The 26,880-nt window shown below is 42.2% G+C and overlaps 2 protein-coding genes across 4 annotated transcripts in view; both read left to right on the top strand.

Annotated features, from left to right (window-relative positions):
* The first annotated feature begins 103 nt into the window (after positions 1–103).
* si:dkey-19e4.5 (UBA_like_SF and PTH2 domain-containing protein) lies at positions 104–5,291 on the top strand. Of its 3 annotated transcripts, none has more exons than XM_034220735.1 (7): positions 104–346; positions 1,192–1,305; positions 2,545–2,616; positions 2,725–2,799; positions 3,193–3,290; positions 3,576–3,690; positions 3,853–5,291. In XM_034220735.1, the coding sequence occupies exons 2-7, from the start codon at positions 1,198–1,200 to the stop codon at positions 3,937–3,939; spliced, it is 555 nt and encodes a 184-aa protein (XP_034076626.1). In that variant the 5' UTR covers positions 104–346; positions 1,192–1,197; the 3' UTR covers positions 3,940–5,291. The 3 variants fall into 3 exon arrangements, with proteins under 3 accessions (XP_034076626.1, XP_034076627.1, XP_034076628.1); XM_034220736.1 differs by having other exon boundaries at positions 134–346; positions 1,164–1,305; XM_034220737.1 differs by lacking the exon at positions 104–346 and adding an exon at positions 390–510.
* A 1,838-nt stretch (positions 5,292–7,129) lies between these two features.
* Positions 7,130–26,880, top strand: part of setd5 (SET domain containing 5) — a 48,496-nt gene continuing 28,745 nt past the window's right edge. Inside the window, exon 1 of the mRNA XM_034220729.1 lies at positions 7,130–7,601. The gene's annotated coding sequence lies outside the window, so the exon portion shown is untranslated. The remainder of the gene's footprint in view (positions 7,602–26,880) is intronic.

The following is a 26,880-nucleotide window of genomic DNA, read 5'->3' on the forward strand; positions in this document are numbered from 1 at the left end:
GACAGTCATTGTAAAAACAACCATTATGTTTTGATTCGATTATTAAAATAGATGTTTCCTAAAGCAAGCACTCGTCCTCACGTTTTTAATGAAGGGAAGCCCATATTCATAATGCACCAGCATATGACCACCACCGCATCACTAATATCAGCAGAATATCTGGAACGCCACATTCGTCAAGAGGCAGCATCCTCCAACCAACACAGGGTCCAAAATGGAGTAACGCTGAATGTTCTCTGTTTCAAACGGAAAGTGTTGCGTTGCGGGTGAAAATTGAGACTTCTAAAAACCACTGTGAGGAAATCGCCTTCGTTGTTCCTGCTGTCTAGCTAGCTGCGCAGAACAGGTAACTGACATGGGATTACTTCTGCAACTGACTGGAAGGAAGCTAGTCCAGTTAGCGTTAGCGGCTAATGCTATGCTCATAGCTACCTTTTTAACAACGGCTTTTAAGCAATAAAGGTTGCCTGAGCGTTACATGACTGTTTGAAAGCATTGAAGTTAAGCAACGTAATGCAATTTGTGATTCGTATTATTGGTGAAATATTTCGAAATGGTAGTATAAACCAAAGCTAAACGGTGCTAACGTTAGGTGCTTTGTTTGCGATGCTAATTGTAATGGTGTGTAACATGAGCTAACAGCTGTAAATAACAGCCAGAGCTAGCAACATTAAAACCTATTTTGTGGCTGTTTGTTAGTGTAGCGATATTATTCGTTCCCTTCACATCTCCCTTTGCGTATGAATAAAGTGTCATATCTTATTACATTAATGCGGCCCTGCTTGGTAAGTAACATCATAACCAAAACGTATGACGTTTTGCAAAATAATATATATCAATGCATTAACTAAACTACTTTATGTACATTGTGTCAGTTTACCAGAAGAGCTCCTATGTGTTTAAATCTTAAAGTGTTCATGTTACCGCTGCAGGCCCTCTGATCATTACATTAGCTTGTACAGTTTGTGTTAGTAAGCGATTCAGCCAGCAATGTGCGCAAATATCATGTTTGCGTTTCGAGGCCTGCACAATGAAAGAGCCTTTAGAATAAGAAGTGCTCTCTAAAATGCACACAGTCATTCATATAAATATTGTCGATTGTGGACGGGATGTATATTTTTCCAAAGTTTGATTGTGTTGACCTGTGCGTCGGTTGTGAGCAGGTGTTCATTGTGACTGCCTGTGTTCCAGTGAAGAATGGAGCCTTCAGAGCAGGCAGGCCCAGACTCCGGCTCTCAGGATGTCAACCCTGTCTTCCTGCAGCAGCTCAGAGAGCTGGACATCCCAGAGGAGGCAGCCAAACAGGTGGGACAGCACACATGTACATCAACATGTAATGATGTGCGCTACTGTGAATGTTTCATGTTTCTATAAGCTATGACATAGCTGTGTTGATGGTTAATAATACTGAAAGATGTATGGAAAACCTGAGTGGGTAGCACTTCGCCGTCCATTTGATTATACCTTATTGGCTACAATGTAATGGTATCTTGATCATGCACAACATTTCCCCCTGATCGATACTATGAGATGTGAACACTGCTTTACTTGACAACTTTAGTGCTAAACATTCAAATGTACCGCTGTTACATAGAGAATTCCCTTATAACATTTATTCTGAGCATAGTTTCTAGCTGTAGCCCCTTCAGATGATTCCAGAATGGTTTATGTATTCAGGGACAGGTTGTGATGGGTTTGACTTACCAAAGAGAGCTACAGACTTAGCTAAAACAAAACATACAAAAAGACTAAAGCATAGTCCTCTTTTCTTTACAGTTGAAGTATTCACTTAGTAGCTTAGCCGACAGTGTGAACCTTGACCTGGCATCCTGGTGGGCAGCTAAGCACACTTCTTTAGATGAGGGTTGTACCTGTATGATATAGTCCCTGTATGAAAACCGTCTCAGGCAAGAAATGACTGTTTTACATTATTATTATTATTAGACACATTGATTCTTAAAGGAACATAATTATGAATATAAACAAATTATAAACCTGAAAAATATCATGTAACTATATTATGTTATTAAACAAAATAACGTTGGTTTACATTTTAGCAATAGCATGTGAATTAACTACTAAATTAAATATAACATAAGATGTGAGCTTTTAAAACAATGATTTGTATATAGCATATACCATAGGTGTGCCACACGAGACTGTTCCTGTCTGTCCTTCACACTTTTTAACACTATAGATATGCAAATGCAAAGGGTAGATAACCGTCACCTAACATACCAGTGGCACCTAGCTGCTCATGCAAGGTCAACTGTTAGATGTTCCTTTAGAAAGGTAGCATGTGGTAATGTTTGACTGGTTCCAGTGTTGTGGTTTTGATACCTCTTCTAAGTCATGTATTAAAACGACCAATAATTGAATATCCTAAATAATGATCCAGTATAAACTGAGCAGTGTGAGTGAACCAGTTATGAAGAAAGAGGTATAACTGAATATATGTATTTATCAGTTGTCAACCAACATAAGTGACAGGTATGGCCACATTATTATAAACTAATATGCCCATTTCCCTTTCCTTCTCTTCAGGCACTTCTACACACTCGGAACGTGTCTGCCGAGGAGGCGGCAATGTACTACTTCAACAAGCTGGAGAATGAGGTGCCCATAAGATAGCCTTAGTCCCCACAGGTACACCTTGGTACATTAGACCTTGTGAAGTTTGTCCAAAGCCAAATCTCAGTGTCTCTCTGTCTGCTCCACTCTCAGGAAGAGGGGGACGATGACCTCATGTTCAAGATGGTGTTTGTGGTGAACATGGACCTGGCCATGGGGGTCGGAAAGGTTGGTTCCAATGCCGCTCCTCTCACCAAAACTAAGGAAGGGCTTTTTGGCGTAGCTCCATTTGAATCTCGGTTTTACAGTGATGTAAAGCTGCTATATTTGTGGGTGTTTTACAAAGGTTTTAATTTGTGTTACTTTGTAATATTTGATGTTCTTCTGTGCTTTTGCTCTGCGTGGGAGTATTTCATGCTCAAATCAGTTGCAGTGAAACAGTGATTGTAGGGATTTCATATCAATTTAGTTGAACAGTTTGCATTCCATTAGAGAGCTGAGTTATGTTTTCCCGTATGGAGTTGTTTGAACTTGGTCTGAAACATCACATAAAGGCCATTTGCAGTATGGCCTAAATAAAGATTCCCATGTAGTGGTGACATCAGTAGTGTTTGTGTGCAGGTGGCAGCCCAGGTTGGGCACGCTGCTGTGGGTTTGTACCAGGCTCTACAAGAGAAGAACAGCTGGAGGGAGATGGCCTGGAAGTGGGACCACAGTGGGTAAGACCTGCACAACAGAGGAGCAAGCATGTTCTACAGCTGCTGTTTGCAAAAATCCCAAATGTTTATCCAGTAATGCTACAGTTCCTGGAGTGTTCACGCTAGTCCCCCTTTAGTCTCTTGAATATAAAAGAAATGCAGCCCCTAAACTGAGTAGGGATAGATGTACTTCCTTTGCATTTTTCTTTTTCGATCATTGCTCTGATGATTATAATATTGTTAAATAATGAATTTGTTTCTAATGAACATTAATGATGAAAATCAATGTGCATGGTGTTGATACAGATCCAAGAAGGTGGTGGTCCAGGGGACTAATGTGGCTCATCTACTGGAGCTGCAGGCCCTGGCCATGAGCCTCAGTCTACCCGCCTACCTGGTCCAAGATGCAGGGCTCACCCAGGTAGGACCTTCTTTAAGTAATATGGTGTGTACTTGTCTTTCGGAAGCACTAGTAATTATTCGCAAAACATTGTCCAATTATTGGTACTAAAATCTTTGGTTAGAAAATGTATTTTTTCAGTTTTAACAAGTGCCTTGACATGAAGACCTTTTTGTGTGGCAGGTGGAAGCTGGGTCGCGCACCGTGCTGGCCATTCTTGGGGAGGAAGAGATGGTGAACAACGTCACTGGGAGTCTGAAGCTGCTTTGAGGGGCTGACCCCCACGGTGGGGGAGGCATTGCTCTGCAGTGCCACTGTGCATCCAGCAGAAGGCATTATTTCCCAGCGGCAGGGAGAGTCTTGGCATGCAAGCGGCAACCTTTACAACAACAACAAAAAGACCTGAAGAACAAGGGAAATCCAGACATGTCCCAACACCAGACACAAACCCCCTCAGCCATTTGTTTCCCTTTCATTCTTTGTCTGAGCCGCTTAGCCGGCCTTAAGAGCAGGAGGGGAGAGAGCACGGTTGTTCACAGGGTAACGAGGCGTAGGCCGTTGAATTTTCTTTTTCTGGTGACCTTTCTCTTTTCACACAGGCAACTTACTTACTAAAGTCTTATTAGAACATTTCAAACACCTTGAGTATGTGGTCCAGTTTCAGATATGGCAAAGTTAAAAAAGTTGAGTTGGTGGCCGAACCAATATGCTTATTCAAGGGGCAATGTACTTTAGACAAATACACGATGTAATTATAATTATACCCATAGCAGACGTAGTATTTCCCTGTTGGATCCACTATTCCTGAGTGAAGGATAAACTATTAACTGATCATCTGTGAACACTAATTTTGATGTTTAAATGATTTTGTGTCTGTATGCAACGTTTCCCCCAAAGACCCCTATCCTATAGAATCAATAACATTACTCATTATGGATAAATGGCTATATATTGTATACATTTGCCTGTTGGCGGGCCATATACTGTATAATCTGTGGTGTGCCATCCTGAACCATATGCGCAGTTACTGGACTTTGTTGTATTGTTTTTCTTTGTGCAAAAGGGAGAAAACTCTAAATTGAAATGTTTGGATTTACTGTTGGAATTGATGGCGGTCGAGAGGTTATGTGGAGCCAAAACGTCATGAAGTAAAGGTCTGCTGGGCTAACGTATGCACTGACTGCCTGTGAGGGATAGTTCACTTTAATGAAGTTACTTTAATGAAGTAACATTTACAGCTTGACAAAATGCAGATAATTGTGTGTATGACAATTATTATAGACTTGGTGAATAGTCTTGCACACTATTAATCTTAATACACAAAATGATGTTTGAGCTGTGTCTATGTTCTCATTTACAAATATTTGCGGGCATGAGCTGCCACTCCCAGAATTCCTGGTTTAATGTCAACGATTTTATTTGTAACAGATCATAAAGAAACGGCGGTGGCATGCATGCGATATGAAATGTACATTTCAGTAGACAAGTTGGAATCCCAAAGTTCTGTCAATTTTAGTTACATGTCGACACTTTGATACCTCCTATGTTTTACAGCCATTTGTGTGAGTGCTTCAGACTATGTATGGAGACAATTAAAATGCCTCCAGATTAAGTAACAACCATCTTGAATCGTGTTTTGTTCTTACACACTTGAACATAGAGACAATGCATATGAGAGAGGGGCTGGAGCAGTGTGGGGGAGGGTGGCCAATGGCATATTGCAGTGCGTGGTTAGGACCGGCCATATTACATAGCTTTTTCACCGCAGTAACAATGGCAGCATTGTGAAATATGGCCTTGCCGACCATGAGAGTCCGGCCGGGGAGTTTGTAAATATTAACCTCATGACGTGCAGTTGGAAATAACTCTGGAGATCGTGTTTATTTAGTAACCTACAACCGAGTAGATACCACAGAGAGGAAGTCATTCCTAGAAAAGAATTGCATATTCAGTTGAAAGTATAAATAACCAAGGGAAGTTGGTTATTACTGTAGGGCGTAGCCTTCATTTCATATAATTGATCTATTACAAATATGCATTGTCGTCAGTGGCTTAGCAGGCTTGTGTTCACACCTGTTACTAATGCAAGATAATGTGAATGTTTACATCATTTCCATAGCGTGATACTATTATGATGGTTTGACAGCACATTGTTTTAATGTCAAGTGTCACAGCACAGGTGTAAAATATCGTGTAATACTATTAAACCACATCCGGATCACTGCTTTGGTCGGTCTTCCTGCGCGTTATCATATACATTCATACCCAAATGTATAAAATGCAAACGTCCCTAATTGTGTTTTTCTGATTCAGATTCATGAACATCTTTTTAATTATTGAAGCCCCACAACACAATTATTCTGCTGTCTAATGTCGTCGCTCGTCAGACCGTTCTTATTATACATCCATGGTCAGACCTCTGCAACAAATGACGTTGGCATTTATTTCCACAGCCAATCCGAGTTGCCCCTCGATTCTCATGACTGGCCAAGAAACCAATCGCGTTATTATCACTATTTGTTTATAATAGTGGCTTGGTTAAGTAGACTGTAAAAGCTATATGAAAACAATGTATTACTTCTGTTAAATAATGTATTCGATGTGCTTAGTAGCCTCGACAATAACTTTAATTTAATGAAAAATAAAACCAGGGCGCGTCTCAAATCTCCTTACGCTAAACATCACAGAAAGCTGGCCATTTCCTCTTACAACTCCCTGAAATGGTTCTATTGAGCCGCTGCTGACGGGAAGTGTCGTTCACTTGTTCAGTATTTCTGCATAGTGTGCGGAACAGACTTATTTCGGTAGCGGGAACAGAGGTAGGACTGGAGGGAGAAGTTATCAATTGATGCAACTCAGGAGCAATGGTCAATTTCCCTATCCAACCCCTCAGCAGATGCTACACAGCGACACCTCATCCTCCATTCATCTGACGTGCCGTAGGTGGGGCTGACCCATTGGGCCAACCCTGACTCTGGTGTCCCTGGAACTGGGCCCTAGAGACCCCGTGTAGCTAACGCTCGCTACTCTGAATGTCTATGAAAGCTCCTTCCACGTTAAATAGATTCATACAACCCTCAAATAAAAAGCATTAATAATCCCACTAACGAGTTAAAATAAATCCCATGGAATTTCTCATATTATAACGATAATTTCCAGAAAATAAGGAGGCACCGATCCTCAGTTGGTTGTCAAAGCGTCTCCCGATTTCAGCCCCTCTCGCTCTCCTTGCTTGCAGTCACCAGTAAACACATATCTTAATGGAACTGAAATGTCGTACCGCTCCTGAAAAAGGAGCCCGCCCCGTTTGACGTAGTTAGCGGAAAAAAAACGTCGACGCTGTAAATTACCCAAAGACTCTCATGTATACGTCGTGTGTAACATGACTGACACATTGATATCGAATCATTAGTGAGAGGCGGGACATCAGAGCAAGGGCCGCCCAGCCAGAGAGCCCCTGCATTGTCGCCAGGGAAACCCCGTGGCGTGGTTGTGTGTCAGTTTCGCTGGGACCCGCGGTCGATGCCGGTGAGGAGGGGGATGGGCGCCTCTGCGAGTGTAAGGACCCGAGACAGAATCAGAGCCCTGTATCACATACAGCAGCATATATCCCATTATAAATAGCGACTGTATATATACAATACACTAAAATACATGGATTTATCCACCGGGGATCTATAATAGACACTCAATGGATGCAGTGCACCTGAACAGGACAGGGAATTTAACTTTCCGCCTATGCGTAGGAGACGCTGAGAAGTTTGTTTCCTACCCCTGGAGGGGGAGCTACTTTTAAGGGCAAAGGATACAGGAGACTCCGAGGCCGATTTGCAGGCCTACTGGTCTGGTTGGATTTGATGTTGGGATACTCTAAGGACTTCCCACTGTACATGCATTTGCCTCGTTTGTTCAAGTTTGGAATGCCTCTTTAGGTGAGTACTTTGAATATTTGTTAATATAACAGTGCTATATGTATGTTACTGCTTCCATTTACAGACAAGTATTGATCATGTTTTCAGTCCCCCTAACGTACCCATGAAGCTAACCAACTTGGCTAACTCCTCAGCGTCCACATAAGTTTATTAGAACAAGTTGGTTGTCCTCACTATCTTTACACATTTTAAAGTGAATTGCTAACAAGCTTTCCATGTTGAAGGTCTGCCTCAGTGCTGCTCTGTGTCTGGACTGATCTTCCATGACTTTTTGATCAGCTCCTCGTGTTGTTTTTGATGGCAAGCTTGTTAGTGTGGAAATCCACAACACTAATAGTGTTATAATAGATCATGCTAAAACATTATTTTAAGCAAACATGTCTCCAAAGCTTTCGACACCATCCTGCAAGTTTTCGAGAGTTTGACTGGTGTAACGTTTGCTCCATTCAGGGTCCCTGCAGTTCAGTTTTTCTCAGTCTTCATACCAGGAACAAACCAGTCACACTTGGTTAACGTTATAATGTTGTACGACCTGGACGACCAATACACGTTATAGGGATATTGTGTTTTGCCACAAACCCTCTAAGCTACGGATTGGTGTCGTGTTGAACTATTGCTTTAATCTTTTTTTGTGGAGCAAGTTTCGATAATGTGTGTCCGCAAAGCCTAAACATACACTAACGTTACACAGACCAAACATCTCCAGCAGCACATCTATGCAATTAAGTAAATGTAAGAGCCTGTAAATACGGTAGACCTACAACAGATGTGTTTAGTAGGGAAGTTCAGAATCAGGCAGTATCGTTAAGATAATATGCAAACTTGTTAGTTGGAAGCCAAAATATATTTTGGGCACTGTCCTTTCGACATTAATGTCTTCAATGTTTTTCTGGGACGCCAAAATTGTCGAATTTTTCAAGTTATCAATGACATAACTTGCAATTAGATCATTATTGACGACTCATGTTAGCTGAGCAGCCAGCTGCTGTGTTTGTTAGCAGACCAGCCATAGGCAACAAATGCTATATTAGCTTTTAAGCTAACTTTTTGGATGTTTTCCAGTTGATTGTGTCCTTATTTTGAACCGCTTATTTTCTGCAGACATTGCATGGACCTTAACTATGTTTAAACCTGACTTTTTAAGCTGCATCTATTATTGCAGTGGGTTTTTGCACTTATACGTTTATTTTTATGAAATAATAGTGTCTGCATCATGGTGGTGTTCGACTACTTCATGTTAATGCTTCTGTCTTTGGCAACATTCCTGATTTCGCTCAGGCGTGTGAATCGAGCTGTGGCTGGGTTGTGTTTTTCTCTATTTGTGCTTGTTATTCTTTCCCTGTGTGTTTTGGTATTCAGCAATCAGAAAACCAGATCTGTTGGGTAGTGACTTGCTCTTCTTCACCTCCCCCACCTACCAACCCCCAGCCTCTGTGGCGGTTAAGAGAAATGGGTGGTATTTAGAGGGGAGCTCTTGTTTCCTTTTTTAGCCTCCATTTTTATTTCAACGTGTGAATATCATTGTTGAGTAGGTATGCAGCAATCACAAGTTTCAAGCAAGTTAGCGACCTCGAAGCGGATGCGTTTGTAAAGAACTTGCGTGGCATTACATTATTCAGACCTTTATTGATATGAGAGAATGCAATACATGTAACCCTTCCCATTTTTAGATTGAGTTTGGTTCTCAATATTAATCTATACATTTCCGAAATATAGTGGATAATGATTCCGAGTTGAAATGTAACACTGAGATCTGTGAGCTAGCCACTACATGGTTTGGGACAGGGCAGAATGGACTGTGAGATTAGAAAGCGCCCAGTGTTATGTTTTTGTGAGTTTTTATATTTATTAGGACCCCGCGGTTTCAGAGCATTAATGGCTGCCCTCGCCATCGCCTGTAGCTGCTCTCCCCTCAGCTGCAGCGCGCAGCCCCGCATCGTGCGGAGCACGGCCCGGGTACACGGAGAACCAGCTCATTGTAATACCTCGGACATGGTTAGGTCAATTCATGTGCCCACGGATGTGTGATTACATCTCTGCAGAGATAGTTGTGTCGTACCTGTCATCATTTCAGATCCAAACATATTACAATTTATACTCTCAGAAATCTTTCCTCGTTTAGATTAAATTATTTTCTGCACAATACCTGGTGTCAGGGTGATTCGGTTACAGTCATATTTCATATATTCTCACTTTAAAGTACTGCGTTCACTGATCAAGGATAATCGAACCACCCAAAAACATGGTTAAAATCAACTCTTTGAGATTGAAATAATGTATTTGTGTGTTTCTTGCTCCATAAATACAAATATTTCACCTGTGCCCCACTGAGAGCATTCAGCCAGCACCAAGTATTTGGGTTGATCTTGATGCCTGTTGGAAGCCATGATGCAGTGCACTGATCCTTGTTTTCATTGGTTGCGACTGACATTCTCTGAATATGTTTCACATCTTTTAATAGACTGGGCTGCAACATGCAAACCTGGCCTCTCAGAACCATTGGAAACATGAGCCCCCCCCCCCAGCATCCCCCTGACCCTGACGTGCCGTTTTAACTCACCCTGCCACCCTGGGAAAGCTAAGAATGAAGTGCTTGGCAGCTTGTTGCTGCTCTGACCCGCCATGTTGGTTTTCCAGTGCTCTCAGGCAGCTTCAGACTATGTGTTGGAGTGAGATACATGTGTTGTGGGTGTTGGGTTACAACGTTCGTTGAGAGAGGACTGCTTTCAAAGTGTGTGTGTGTGTGTGTGTGTGTGTGTGTGTGTGTGTGTGTGTGTGTGTGTGTGTGTGTGTGTGTGTGTGTGTGTGTGTGTGTGTGTGTGTGGTGTGGTGTGGTGTGTGCTGTTTGTGTTGTGTGTTGTGTGTGTGTGTGGTGTGTCGTGTGTTGTGTGGTGTGTGTGTGTGTGGTGTGTGTGTGGTGTGTGTGTGTGTGTGTGTGTCCAATGTGGGCCTCTAAAACATTGTGGATCTAAGGAATGTATTGGACCATACAAGGGTTAGCCTGGCCCAGTTTTGTGTTTACTAAAGACTTAAAGCCTGTCTCTCTCATTCACAGAGTGGTTACAAACCAAGAAATGTAACTGCAAGGTGACATGCCCTTGAAAACATAAGTAGAATGTGTCAGCACTGTGTTGTAGTGTGTCTGGATCATACTCGCAACAGAATTGTAATCCCGGTTTTTGTTCCTGCTTGTAAAAGACAGAGCGAAGCAGGATACTGGCTGATTTCCAAAAAGAGAAGACAGGATTCTGTCTTGGTGCAGACGGTCGGAAAAGAGGGAGCAGGGGGTGTTGCTGTGAGGAATAAGGGAGGGGGAGAACCCTGTCCTTTTAGCTTTTCATTTGCATGCTGATGACACTTTGTATCCTTGCATTGAGAGCAGGTGTAGCTATTGATATGTTAAAAAGGTTTCCTGCGTCTTGTATGTGACCAAGTCAACCAAGCAAGTATTGTGGGTATTGTATACGGATCAAACATATTACATTTATTAAATCAATTATGTGCATTTAATCTTGAATTGTAGTTTAACCTAACTAAAATGTATTGGCTTATAGCAACTCATGTATTTATTTGTATTTTCTTTGCATATGAGAAGCATGGGGGATAGATATAGCAACAGTCCATGTACCCAGCCCTCTCTGCATCTTCCCCTCTGCAGCTGCTGTGTGTTGTGTGTCTGTCCGACTTGCACAACAGGGTTAAAAACAAGTCACTCTGACGCCTGCCTCTTCGGTGCATTCCTATTGGTGCAGAAGCTCTGGAGCTGCTCCAATTGGCACAGCCTTTTCTCTGCGTTGGGGGAGCAGTGTTGCAGAGGGCTGTGCTGGTTAATTCTGTTTCGTGCCGAGAAGCAATGCTTCTTGGGAGAATAATGGAGGAGGCGGAGGAAGCAATCTACGTAATCCTCTCTCTCTCTCTCTCCTCTCTCTCTCTCTCTCTCTCCTCTCTCTCTCTCTCTCTCTCTCTCTCTCTCTCTCTCCTCTCTCTCTCTCTCTCTCTCGTTCTTGTTTCATTGCACCCTTATGTTTTGTCCTTCATTTCTTTTTCTTTCTCTCACTGTCACGCTGCTTGTCTCGCTTTCTTGTGATACTTGGCCGAACTTATAGCAGGAGAAAGCTCAGTAATAATCAGAGTGGTCCACCTTTAGAACTCCAGGCAGACATTTTAGGCTTCACCACATTCCTTTCTCGTTCCTCTCCCCCGTTCCTGTGTGTGTCTCTTTTTTTCTCATGTAACTAAGGAGACCAAATAATGATCGAGAATACCACATACTTTGTTCAAGGTGAAACGTAGATTGCAATATGTGCAACACGTTTCCAAGTGTGTTTACTCAGAGGGTGTTGTCAGGGGAAGAGAGAGCAAATAAGGAGCAGGGCAGCAGAAAACAAGCAGGAGAGCGTTTGCACCAAAGTCAAGCCACTCGACACCAACGCGCTCACAGCTGCCCTGTTTTGTAATGCACAGCAGCAGTGCTAAAAACAAAAGAGGAAACAAATGGCTCTGGCCAGGCTTTTCCATTTCACAGGGGCCTTGCTCTGTCACCTTGATCAAATGGTTGTTGTTGGGAAGATACACAAACACATTTACACTTTTTTCCCCTCAAGATCTTTTAGTCGTTGTTTTCCTTTTGACCCTGTAACAGTCAGAGCAGGACAGTTAAAGCCCTACAGCAGTTCAAAATGGCTGCCAATCCTCTGTGACTTTTGTCTTGTGCGACACCTTACAAATTTGGTATTGGTTAGTCTCAATATGTTTGTTGTTCTGCTAATGTTGTTGGAGCCAGGACAAGCCTTTCTGTCGCTTTTGATTAAACAGTCGGCCAGGAAATGTCATGTAAACGTGTTTGTCATGAAGATCACGTGTGACAGGCACAGGGTGTTTCTGGTTTATGTTATGCTAGAGCATGAGCTTATCTAACGAGACGGCTGTTTTAGACTTGTCCTTGGAAAACTCCCCTCCCCATATTTGAAGACAACATGGCTTGCAGGGAGTACTGTCATTGTGAAGCCTGTGTGTCTACCAACAATCTCAAATGGACAACAATGAAGATTTAGGCTAGGTTTAATTTGCGTACCTTTTTTAGTTTTGGAGTTTTTTTTTATGATGACGATTCATTCTTTATATAAAAGCAGCCTGCCTTTAGCTTTCCTTTAGAGGGAAATGGAAAGTCAGAAGTGAATAAGAAAGGTAGTCAAGCAACACTAGGTTTATTGTTGTCTCTCCTTTTTTCGTATGTTTGCGAGTCTCAAACTGATGGTTGTTGGCTTGTTTGCTCTGAAACAGATGATTGATTTTGTGTCGCGTTGTCCCTGCTGTCCACTGCTCTCTCCCCCACCCCTCTGATAGCACCTACTTGGCCTTTGTTCTCCATTGTGTGTCTCTTATCCCCAGTCTGGTCCCGGTCTATTCAGGCAACTGGACATTGCTGTGTTAATGGCGACCAACACTGCGCTCCCAGGACACCGGCCTCTCAGCATCTCAACAGCCCTATCGCTGCTACAGTTGAAGCATTGAGGCTTTTTTTTTTCATGTATTTCCGTGTCTATATAGTTTTTGAACTGCTGTTTTTGGTCATTAATACTACAAAACAGTAGTATTCGTGGCTAAGACAATTTTTCTGATCTATCACACTGCGAATAAAGGCATAAATCAAACGCAATGTACGGATTGGACATATCCAACAGTAACATTTCATAAAACAGAAGCTCCGTATTCCCAATGAAGACTTCAAACTTAATTTCTCCTTTCAACTTTGACAAAGGCAGGTCATCAAATCCTCTCTTTCCACTAATATTAAAAATAATAAAATGGCTACACAACAATTTACCTCCAGACAGATTGCCAAATGACGCTCTGGGTCAATAGAATCGTGGTAGTTGGTCTACTGCCTGGCATTTGAACCTTTTTATTTTATTGGACGAGTGGTAACCTCCTGCACTGGTAGGAATAGTTTTGATGCAAAATCTTTGCAGTAAGGTATTTAGCATTACTCGTGTTGTTGTTGTTGTACTCGTTGTACTCGTGACTACCCTAGTGGGGAAATGCCTTTATCCAGTAGAGATAAATCTCATCCGGTTGTCCATAATTTTGAGCAACAGTCATAATCTAGTTCTCACAATTTTTGATAAATTCCGATAAAGTTCTGTCAGTCGACCAGGGAAAAGCTTCTAAAATCAAAGCACTTCATGTCAAAGTTGTGTTTGTAGAAGAATGTCCCTCTTGCTGGACTGCTTTTCCCTTCTGTCCATCTGATGTTCATGAGAAACACAACTGGGGAAGGTGTGTGTCCGTGTGTGTCCGTCATTATAGTGAGTTTTCTTTTTGTTCCTTTGCCTCAGATTAGGGCTGAACGATATACCGTGTCATGGCGATAACCGCGATATTCACACCGCAGGGACGTGCGGTTTTATTCATTAAAAAAAAAATGCTAACGCGCTTTAGCACAGAATTCAAAATAAAGATACCCTTATTACTTATCGAAACTGCACATACAATATATCCGATTTAAAGCTGAGACTCCACAGATTATTTAAGTATAGTATCTAAGCGATCCGATCTCGCAACAGGGGAAGCAAACACAGACATCACAACACGTACCTTTTACGGAGCTTTTACGGGAGATCGTCTCACTGTAGCTGTCAATCTGATCAAAAGACGTGTTCAATGGCATTAACACGAGAAAAGACGCGGCTGAATCGGTTGATCCATAGGTTAATAATGTATCTGTGGCTTTGAAGCAATTGTTTATAATCCATAATTCCATTTTTATGTAAAAATCGGAGCACAAAAGTTAGCTGCTAATGGTAGCCACCAGAGTGTATGCAGCTTCGGGTTTTGGCTACGCGTCACTCTCACTCCTTATTTGGTAATGTGTGTGTGTTAGACTGCGCTGGACTGCCGCATAGCCAAGACCGGAAGCAGCAGCCACTCTGGTGGCTACCATTAGCAGCTAACTTTTGCTCTGCGATCTTTACATAAAAATGGAATTATGTATTATAAATGAAATCATTTTTTTATACAGAGACGTTAAAAACCTATGGATTAACCGATTCAGCCGCGTTTTTTCTCGTTTTAATGCCATTGAACACGTCTTTTGATCAGATTGACAGCTACGGTGAGACATCTCCCCTAGAAGCTACGTGAAGGTACGTGTTGTGATGTCTGTGTTTGCTTCCCCTGTCCGAGTTCAGATCACTCAGTGATGATACTATATACCTAAATAATCTGTGGAACCTCAGCTTTAATCGGATATATTGTAAATGCAGCTACGATAAGTAATAAGGGTATCTTTTATCTTGAGTTCTGTGCCAAAGTGCGTTAGCATTTTTCGCTCAGGGGTCATTTAGATGCTTCTTATGAGACTTGTGTTTTGTTTTGGTAAAAATGGTTTGTATCGTCAGTTATCTGAGATTATTTCCGTTAATCTGGTATAACACATTAATAGGTTCTTAAATATTAAGATCCCCTGAGACACAGTGTCGTGAAAAAAAAGTAAAGTACCCGCCGGGACTTTGGGCCTTAACAGGTTAAAAAACCCGTAATATATACCGCAGGGGGGGGGGAGAAATCGCGATGTCAGTTTTTTTCCAATATCGTGCAGCCCTACCTCAGATGGACAACCTTTTAGTTTGCTCTGGCGGATGATTCGAGATTCATATTTGATATATTGTGCAGCCCTAACCCAGGCCCCTTTGAAAGTTCAAAGTACAATAATAATAATTCTTACTGTGGTGTAGTGTTGCACGGTGTACGGCTACTTGAAAGATACCGCGATATCCTCCGTTTCATTAGTATCGATACTTTAAGAATGACGGGGAAAAGTACTCCGGTGAGAAAGCGCTGTTTTAATTAGAGCCGTGTGTTCAGCGCTCTGCTTCCACTCCCTGCACTGCAGCCGTGCCTGCAGTCCCTCCCTCTCAAGCACGCACTAAGTGCCTCCCCTCTTTCGTGCACGCGCTAGCTGCCAGAGCATGTGAGAAAACGGGGAGCAAGTGGCTGCAAGTGGGAGTGCAACTGCCGCTGCGCCTCGGCTTGTTGACAAAAAAGACGCTGTATAATACTGTACTATTGCATGTTAATAAAATATAAAGTTAACTATCAAAGAAATCGCATAAACTCAAGTATAAAGAAGAGACCATGTTGTAAGAAAACACTTAACAGATAAACTACAATTGTATTGATCATGAAAATAATAAAAGAAAAGTATCGAAAAAGAATCTGAATTGCAATTCTTGACTTGGTATCGGTATCAAAACCAAAATGTTGGTATCGTGACAACACTACTGTGATGCCAGATGTTTGCATCATCTAATGGCGCATTTCCACTACAGCACGGAGCGCGGTTTAAGCTTGCCCGGCCCGTTTTTGGTTGCGTTTCCACGAGGCGTAGTTCCGGCTTGCGGGTATTTTTCACAGTTTTTCTGGCTCTCCAAAATCGAGGTTCTTTCCGGGCCAACAACCGGTTATGCTAAACTAGTGAGAGAATCGCTGGCAACTACAACAAAATGAACATATTTGACCGTGATTTAATTGTAATACACGTTTCAAAATGATGCTGAAGTAACAACATACTGATACCGGTTAGTAAAAACTAGGGATCGACCGATATGGCTTTTTCAAGGCCGATACCGATACCGATTATTAGTAATCAAGGAGACCGATAACTGATATTTGGAACCGATATACATTTGCAGTAAAATCAGAAAATCTTGGTGTCAAAATGTAGAATAACACAAACTCCAACACAACTCAACACAACTTCTTTGAAATGCATTTAAGCATATATTATGTTTAATGAACTTTTAAACATCTTACAACTGGTTTCCTCTCTGTGCCCTTTTCTTTAGTGCAGTCATCTGCAATGAGTTAGAGAGAGACAAGAAGTGGGGCTGCAGGCTGACATGCTTAACTAACAATAATGCTTTATTATATCTGTCTATCTAGCATACAATCCCAATAAGCTGCTAGCAACTGCAAAACACTAGTGCTAGCTAATGTTTTGCAAACTATTAAAAGTGAGGCTATCACAGTAGACCTAACGTTAGTCTAGTAGCCTCACTTCTAATATTTTGCTAAACATTTGCTAGATACATGTTGGCTAGCTAATGAGCTTCACATATAACCTGAAAAACTGCGAGGCTCCACTCGCAGTTCCGCTGCGAGACGCTGCACGCACCCCCACCTCTGACTGACTTCCCGCGTCCCTGTGTAACTGGGAAACTGATAGAATTGGATCATAAGATCGTGGTGTTTTTGCAACTTCAGCATAGGGGATTGGGATGTTTATTGAACTTCGGTTTAACACATGTATGGCTCTGCCGCTCAGCGCTGCTGCTTGCTTCAGTCTGTGTCTGCATTCTTTCGCACCTGCCTGTAATCTGAGAAGGTCCCGCCCGGAAAATCTTCAGTAATAGCCTATCAGATAGCGCTGTGGGACACAGAGTGGTGACTGCAGCCAGAGAAACGGCCGCATCAGAGCCAAAGTTTTATCGGCAATTTGATAAAAAAAAGACCGATTATCGGTCAAATGCGGAATATCGGCTAAGCCGATTATCGGTCGACCCCTAGTAAAAACCATGAATTAATGCTTTGACAAGTCTGCAGACAGACCGCAGGCGAAAAACCTTTTTAAAATGCGTGTTTTCTGAATGCAGATCGGCTAAGCTAACGTTGTATATGCTCCGACCGTCCACACTCACAACAACGGCCTACAGACATAAATAAAGCAGCGACTGTATTCACCATGACACAGACAGTCTGTGGTTTGTACTTGTTTAACTTTTGTCTAGTTTCTGAACAGATATGAAGAGCTGTGAGCTTGAGTGCTAACGGCTAACGGCTGATGTTGGTTTTGTGTTTCGCATTGAAGATGACGTCACAGCTCTGCCTAAACTGCGTTACTATAATTACTACCCCAGCTACTAAACTGTAGTGGAAACGCAGCATAAAGTGAGCCTGGTCTACCAAGGCCTAACTAAGCCGTACTAAGCCGTACTAAGCCGTGCAGTGGAAATGCGCCATAAATAGCACTGCCATCGGTTCTGTTCTCCCATTAAGATTGTACTCTAGCGCTGTGCAATTAATCGTATTTTAATCTCGATTTTGCCATGCAACGATCATGAAAACAACATAATCGAAAGAAAACAATTATTTTGCTGCATTCCCTTTCGCAATGATGTTCTCAATTTGTCTTGCGTTATACATCCTGCCCGTGCGTGCGCTTTCACCCCTCCCTAAAAGCCCTCTAAGCCAGGTTGTATTGTGACTTGCAGTCTGTTTAATAAATCCATATAAACACGTTACAAGGGAAGCTTTAGTTGCCGTGTCTCTATTCTCCGGTCTCTAGCGTTCAGTCAACTTTCACTAACCTCGTCAAGCCGGAGCCTCTTAGACCCCATTTACACGCAAACGCATACGAAACGCAAACGAACCAAATACGATATCAAAAAAGTCTTCCGTTCACACGAGACCGCTCAGGAGCGCTGGAGACGCTGTAGTACATATGCCGGGCCTGTAAGTGGTGCTGTACTTTCGCCACACAATACACCAAAAGTAGCGAAGAAGACCCCCGAGCATGGTTGCCCTTCTGTTTATGCCCCGCGGTGGATTTAGCAACATGTAGTTCAACTGTTCAACTGTTCATGTACAGTTGCAAGAAAAAGTATGTGAACCCTTTGGAATGACCTGGATTTCTGCATAAGTTGGTCATAAAATGTGTTCTGATCTTCATCTAAGTCACAACAATAGACAAACACAGTCTGCTTAAACTAATACCACACAAACAATGATATGTTTTCATGTTTTTATTGAACACACCATGTAAACATTCACAGTGCAGGGTGGAAAAAGTATGTGAACCCCGAGGCTAAAGACTTCTTCAAGAGCTAATTGGAGTCAGGAGTCAGCCAACCTAGAGTCCAATCAATGAGACGAGTTTGGAGGTGTTGGTTAAAGCTGCCCTGCCCTATAAAAAATACACACCAGTTTTGAATTTGCTATTCTTATGAAGCATTGCCAGATGTGAACCATGCCTCGCACCAAAGAGCTCTCAGAAGACCTACCATTAAGAATGGTTGACTTGCATAAAGCTAGAAAGGGTTACAAAAGTATCTCTGAAAGCCTTGATGTTCATCAGTCCACGGTAAGACACATTGTCTATACATGGAGAAAGTTCAGCACTGTTGCTACTCTCCCTAGGAGTGGCCGTCCTGTAAAGATGACTGCGAGAGCACAGCGCAGAATGCTCAATGAGGTGAAGAAGAATCCTAGAGTGTCAGCTAGAGATTTAAAGAAATCTCTGGCACATGCTAACATCTCTGTTGACGAATCTACGATACGTAAAACACTGAACAAGAATGGAGTTCATGGGAGGACACCACGGAGGAAGCCACTGCTGTCCAGAAAAAACATTGCTGCACGTTTGAAGTTTGCAAAAGAGCACCTGGATGTTCCACAGCACTACTGGCTAAATATTCTGTGGACAGATGAAACCAAAGTTGAGTTGTTTGGAAGGAACACACAACGCTATGTGTGGAGAATTCAAAGGGTTCACATGCTTTTTCTTGCAACTGTAGTTCTCCATGTCCACTTGTTGCTGATGGTTGTGGAAGAGGAGCTGTAGATTTTGCACTAACATCTGTAGCATGGTCAGTAGCAGTAGCCAGTAGCTACTGACCAAGCTACAGCAGTGAGCAGCAGAGGTGGGGCTATGGCTTCATCGTTATCAGGAAATGATCGTATAGGACGTACACACGGAGCCGCTTGGCCCCCCAGAGCGTTCCGTTTGCAGATCTATCCATCTTGGGACCCGTTATCGTTTGCGGGGCAGTGTTTCCCCTATATACAAATAGTGGCGGCGCAGCGCCGCTGCTGAAATATGGGCGCCGCTACTAGGGGTTGCCAGCCAGGTACCCAAAAAATGAAAAAGGGTCGCCACTTATTATTTTAATAAAAAAAATTGTTATTACAATAATAGTGATGACCCTTTTTCATTTTTGTTTGTTATGTGGATTTGTAGTATTGTGTTACTGTATGTTCAATAAAGGTGTATTTTTGCTAAATGTTGAGACATTGCCACTGTATGTACTAGGCAGGGCCGATTTTTGGCATGGCCTAGGGCGCCAGATCTGGGGGGCGGTGCGCTGGTAGCTCTGGGAGGGGAAAAAACATTTTTGACCGTTGGTGCTCATCCTAATTTTTGGCCTTGATGTAACAACATTCATAATTAAGTAAATGTAACACCCTTTTCACCCCGGTTACACTTTTCATTTGCCCTGTACGATGGGTGCTGTAAGTGATGAAAGTGGGGGATGTTGGCTTATCAGGCGCCCGCAGCTCACAGCCAAAGTGCGAGTGTGAGAGGGAGAGTGCGCACCGGTACCGGCGCAGTTGTTATTAGAATCTGGTGCTAGCTGCGCTAACGGATATAAGAAGTAGATGTTTCTACAACCAGGGTGGAGGAGAGCTCTCCTGTCAGACTGAGATGCTCACGGAGCGTCCACACAGCAGCATGCGTTGACGCTTGGAGGTGGGCGTATCTGAAGCTTGGGGATTTTTTGCGAGCAACGCGACCAACAACCAATCACATGAATCTCCCCCCCCCGACATACAAAGCAATAGCAATGTTAAAACGAAGTAAACTGGATATAAAATCCCCAAACAGGCGAAAACCTACCAGTTTCACCCACTGTCTCTGCCACCTCCCTCCATGCCTCGCTCCTCCGGTTTGTATCCCGGTAGATGAACAGAGACTGATCATACAGCACCGGGTGATTCACTACCGCTATAATGAATTTTCCCTCCATTTTTTTGAATATGAGGAAATGACCTGCGTAGTCTCTCCCAGCATACACGCGGTTTGATTGGCTAGCGCTTGTACTGGCAGATTTGCATAAACGGGATTTCATTGGCTGACGCCTCCGTCGAGGCGTCAAAAGTTGAACATTGCTCAACTTTTGACGCCAGCAACGCTCCACGTCGCTTCCCAAAATGCAGTTCGGCTAAAAGTGACGTCACCCCATTCAAAGTGAATGGGCAGAAGCGTTGGAAGCTTCAACGCACGCCGCTGTGTGGACGGGCCGTCAGTGAGGTAAAGGACTCTGAGTGTTTAGATAAGTTAATTTTAGTCTAAGTTATCTCAGTGGGTCTCAAACTATGTAAACACATATTTCCAAGGCACTCCTTTATAATTATTAGGATAAATAAAAACAGGTTTGAAATCATTCCAATGTATACTATAGGACAGTAATCCAAAAATATCGTTTAAAGTTGGAGAGATACAAAAATATGCATGAATAAATGTTAACTAGATCAAATAAGATATGAATGAACAACAAAAATAAAATAAGCCACATGTATTTGTTATTGGCTATGGTAGGTTATTGGTTATGTTCACATACTTATTTGATTATTAAAATGTAAACCAATCTTTTTCATATGGGTGTTTTAGAGTTGTACCCCCTAGATCAGGTCTCTAGTAATTGTGTGCTCAAAGTGCACCAGATTGAAGCATTTTACTTTAAAATGTTCCCGGGGGGGGCATAACCCCGGACCCCCCTAGAGCAGTGGTTCTCAACTGGTGGGTCGCGACCCACTTTCCGTTTCGAGTGGGTCGCGGATGTGTGAGTGAATAAAAAAAAATTGGGGGGAAAAAAATTGGAATTTTTTTTTTTTTTGGGGGGGGGGGAAAGTCAAACTTTTATTTTGAAGGCCCGATTTTCTAGCGCTGTGCATGCAGTCGGCGTTGGAATAGAAGTACCGGAGACCATAAACGGTTTTGAAAACTTCTGTCACATATACCTCATTCACACCAACGCAACTCCGGTTCAAGCTCCGTGCTAGAGCGTTTCAGGTTCAGAACCAGTTCTTCGGTTTAGCTCTGGCTCTTTTCACACCGCCCAGAGTCCGACTGGCAATGCGTCGTTGCGTCATGACGTAACCGTTTGCGTGCCTGCTTCATAAAGCCAAACCGCGCGGATGAAATCAGTTGCATTCATTTCTTATGGCTCTATCTGCAGCTTTTCCGGAGTCATTTCTGTGGTTTAGTTATATTCTTATAAAAAAAGTGTACTCATGTCAATAAAGGTTTTTTTAAAACACAACTGCTTCCTAGGTCGGTCTTATTTCTTAAGGTGGACTGAACCATGAGTGTGGAGTTACGTTGTATCTTTCATTTAAATCAACTGTAGCCTTCACCCAGGTATGTAACAGCTGTTCTCAAATGAACAAGTGAAGTAAAGTTTAATATTTATAGTTTTATAGATTTATAATGAGTTATAATGAGAGGTGATCAACGTGAATGCTCAGGTTCCACCTTAACACGCAGACACGTTGCTTCACCATGAGCAGAAACCTTTATATATACAGTCTATGGCAGAAACACTGAAACTCTGAAACTCTGGTTAAGTTTCTCCATCGTTGTACAAACTGGATAAAACGCGGGCTTTTTGTTGTTGTTCAGGAGTTGATCTGTCTCTGCCCCTGCCCCCGCCTCGACGTAAGCGTGACGTATGTGGTGCTTTTGCTCTGGCCGGACAATTTTTTGGTGCTTGAAACGAACCGGATTCCGGAGCTCAGAGGCTGCTCCGCTGTGTGAACAGGAAAACCCGGTGCTTTTCAAGCTCCAGCTCCGAACCGGCCCTGAAACACCGTTGGTGTGAATGAGGTACTAGTGATCATCTTCTCAATAAAACATCTTTGCTGATGTTTTTTCGAGTCTTCTGGCCAATCAGAATCAAGATTGTTGCCGGAAGTTCCCACGGAGAATAACTTTGCGGTAGAACTCTTCTTTATACATCCATGGTTACAACTTCAGATAGAAATCAACACATAATGAAATATGACCCCCGGTCTGATGACTGACAGGTCACAGAACAATGGGAGCAATCTACCCTTACCCACAATTTAAAGTAAGTCACACAGACTATCTCCTCTTTACTCTTCTCGCAGCAAGATGTCAGAACTAAGTGAAAAACAAACAATGGCATAACATATTATTAATATGTTAGTATTTCTAAAAATCTCCTGGGGGAGAATCCCCCCAGACCCCCCTGCTGGGGTTGGGTTTTCAGCATGCGTGCCTTTTATAGGCCTATAGTTCAGCTTTGATTCCATCATCTCATTAAACCTTTTTAAAAGCATACTTTAGTTCTGTGAAGGGATATGCACTGTACTTCACTTTTATTAATATTGTATGCTGAAAAGCGTATATATATATATATATATATATATATATATATTACAGCACGATTTTTTGTTGAATAGATTTGAGTGCTTCAAAATGTTGGGTCGCGATGTATTGACCAAGTAAAAAGTGGGTCCCGAGGCCTGACCAGTTGAGAACCACTGCCCGAGAGGATGTGACATCCATACAATAATGAATACATTTGAAGCCATTTTGATGTATATCACCTATGTCAATACGTTTTTGTAGTGTATTTGTATTTTGTAGAGATTTTTCATTTATTCTTTACATATAAAATCTTGCCTTGGGCAGCAAATTGTCTAGAACCGGCCCTGGTACTAGGCCTCAAGAGCCTTTCTTGTGCTGGCAGACACATAGAAACAAATTGGCGGGGCGCACTTCGCACGTGCGCACACTAAAAAATTCCATGCGCTCCGCGCTCACATTATGTTGGGCCCACGTGCCTTAGCACCGCTGCTATGACTCCATCCTAGGGGAAACACTGCAGTGTCCGTTTCCGTTACGGCCTCGTGTGAACAAACAGGCTATACGAAAGAGAAAAGTAGCGAATACAACCGTTTGCGTTCTCGTGTAAACGGCACCTTAGCTCGCTGTTTCTGGATAAGGGGTTACCAAAATAAGAGTACTGCGTGTAGCAGTATAATTAAACATTACAGGTCGTAAGTGACATTAGTTATCATATCTATATATGTTTAGTAGGTTGTGGAAGTGCACTCCAAAATATTTGTTTATCTTCTTTATTGGTATTTAGTATTTATTTCTTAAAGCCCACCACTTCTCCTTAGCGTATTAACATCTTTTAGAGCGTAGCTTTTATTGCTTTTAAATTGTCTATTGTTTTTACTTGTACTACTTTTTGTATGTTTTGTTGTGTTTATTTGCCTGTACAGCACTAAACTCTGGAGGTTTAAAGTGCTATATAAATAAAGCTGTATTTATTATTTTGATATTATTTATTTAAATGTAATACATTTTTGTATTGGTTTTTCAGTTGAATTATACTTAAAGGTGGGGTAGGTAAGTTTCAGAAACAGGCTCGAGATACACTTTTTGTTATATTCCATGGAATGCTCTTAACATCCCGATAGCAATGAATATCTGAAGTGCTTTGACAAAAAATCTGTGGAAGTAAAAAAGTACGGCCGGCTAAACGGATTGGATTGCCGTCTGTCAGCCTTCCATCTCCTGCACGCACAAATGTATCTCGTGCCCTCATTGGGCGTGCCCTCATTGGGCGTGCATTGCAGCAGTACTTCAATGACTCGCCAGCAACAGGCGGCCACTTTCACCAGTCTGCTGACGTCATGTGCGCGTTCATGTGTGTTGGAGGAGGTGCTCTGTAAGGAAGTCTGAAGGAAGGGGCGGATTCTTTTCGGCTGTGTACTTTCAAATGTTAGTGCACCCGAGCCGGTTTCTGAAACTTACCTACCCCACCTTTAAAGTTCAGGGTATTCAACTGTTAAAAACATACTGTTCAAATTATTATTTTAATTTGATTTAAAGTTCAATAAATTGATGTTTTCAAAGTCAATGAATAATCATATTTAATAATCGTGATATCAATATTGACCAGAAATAATCGTGATTATGATATCGCACAGCCCTATCTAGCGCTGTGCTCAAAGTTCAAATTATCTTTCAACTTTGACCCTGATTGCACAGGGCTCGACATTAAGGACTGCCCGATGGCCCGGGGCCATCTAGTGTTTAGCTCGGGCAATGAAGCCTCACCTGCTGGTTGCCCGATCGGGCAATCTATTATGCCAGTATCATGCAGCTCGCGGATCAGTAATGAGTGACCCGACAGTAAAACTAAACATATCTATAACTAGTTACGGTAGTTTGAGAGGTCATTAAAATAGCTACGTGTGATATTCTAACCTGGTGTGTGTTTTGTCCGCTCACCGCTGCATGTGATCATGCAGAGCTGCGTGTCGACTCATCAGCAGCAGCTGATCTCTCTCTCCCGTCAGATTAGACTTCACTCGCGTTTATGTCCATATCGATCAGATCCAGCTAGTTCTAGCTAATGATAGGACTACCTGCTTATTAAAAGACACCTAAACAATAAGTGTCGCTATGCAACCGGGTGAGGCCGCAAAGTATAGCGCAGCATTATGCATTTGTTTACATGCCCACCGGAACCCCGAGGCATTACCAACAGATCAACGCACAATCAACCCATGCAGGACATCTATTTCTCCACATTAAGTGTTAGACATTATAATTGACTCTTCTGGTCTGTCACAGACTCTTCTTGTCTGTCACATAAGTGGCGCAACTGAAGCGGTATTGCGCTAAAGGGAAATTATTTTGACTGAAGAGATTTAGATTTGCCGGCTAACGGGAACTCTTGACATCGCCATTTTGTGTGCTTCGCGGATGCGCTCGGCTCCTCTCGACTGCTGCTCGGTCAGCTTCCGGATGAGGAGGCATTCGTTCGACCAACTTACAGTAGATATTACAAACATTTTTAACGGGCCATAATAGTGTAAATAATGTTTGTTTTGGCAGTTATAACTGAATGTAATATTTTCTACTTTTTTCCATCTGGGAAGGCATCTGCCTTCATCAGATGGAAAGTGTCTTGACCAACAACTTAAGTATTTCTTATAGCTATGCAGGGCATGAAGCGAGCAAATACAAACAAGAACAAACAAGTGAAATGAAGAATAACATTGAAATTGTATAATATAATATTGTGGTGGTTCATCTTATAATTCAGTCTAGAGAATGCACCAGACAGCATCTAAGACCTGCAAAAATCTAAATGTTCTCGGGGGAAGCCCCCCAAACCCTTCGTGGGTCATTTCATCCGCGCGCATTTTTCAGGGCAATCTCCATTGGGCTCAGGGCCATCTGTAAATTAGCTTAGATGGCCCACAGGGCCATCTCCCAAAATCCTTAATGTCATGCACTGTTGCAGTTGACCTTCCTCAGCAACCAGTCAGATAACAGCTGTACGAAGCTGCACAACAACGCTTGGGATGTAACCATAGAAACAAACTTAAGTAGTTGGTTTCACCACAAGGCCTTACAGTGAGCAAAGAGAAAATCTCGTAATGTGTGAAGACTGCTTTACCCACACATCAATAGTCTGTGCAGACCAATCTTGTTGTTTATATTTTTGAGAACAAAACGTTTTTAATCAAGGCCTGTTCTCACATTGACTCACACTAAATCATATCATCAAGTTGTATGTTTATCATTTGTGACATTTGCAACAGGGTAGTAGTGAGGGTGTACAATCCAATTTGGTTTGGTCATATTTTCCTTGTCATATTGTTAATATATTTGGGTGAGAGAAATAAGATCTACAATGAGCCTTGCTTTCTCTCTGGCCACGTATTATTTTTGTCTTGATTTGTCCGTTATTCATCTTCAATTTCCTGGCGCTCTCTGAGACTGCAGCTCGACCTGCGCAGTGCTGGGGAATGGCAGATATTCATATCCTTCCTACAGCTAGCATGTGTGCGGGGGCAGAATGAGGGGGCGGGTGTAATCTCACTGGACTGGAAGTGTTGTGGAGGTTGTGCGAGGCACAGGTGGACACTGCGAGCATGGACAGTGTGTTCAAACCCAAACTGTGTTAGTATGTTCCTGTGTGTATGTATAGCCCATCTAGCGGTCACTTTGAAGCTAAATGTGGAAACAACATGGTGGACAGACCCTGACCTGTTGGCCATTGATTGACACAATCCAACTAACTAATCAGATATCTTTCCAGTTGATTTAATGTTTTAGACCAGATTAAAAGACTGATTATGAACTACATTCACTTTGTAGGGTGAATATATTTATGAAAAAATAACAATTTATTTGTAGAATTTTCTTTCTAAGAACTATAATTAACAGCAACTTTTCTTCTATGGGAAATGTATTTGTATGTAAATACATTTTAGGGAAAATATTATTCGATGGTTAAAACAATATGTATTTATTTATTTATATCTCAAAATTGTGGATAATTCCTCTCCAGTCATAACAATATATTTTTTAGTAACACATACTTTGACTTTTGTGATTGTAGGATAGTATAGACAGAAAGTAGTAGAGGTATCTCACCTGATGTCCGGA

Source organism: Gymnodraco acuticeps, unplaced genomic scaffold, assembly GCF_902827175.1.
Source record: "Gymnodraco acuticeps unplaced genomic scaffold, fGymAcu1.1, whole genome shotgun sequence".
In the NCBI taxonomy this organism is placed as follows: Eukaryota; Metazoa; Chordata; class Actinopteri; order Perciformes; family Bathydraconidae; genus Gymnodraco; species Gymnodraco acuticeps.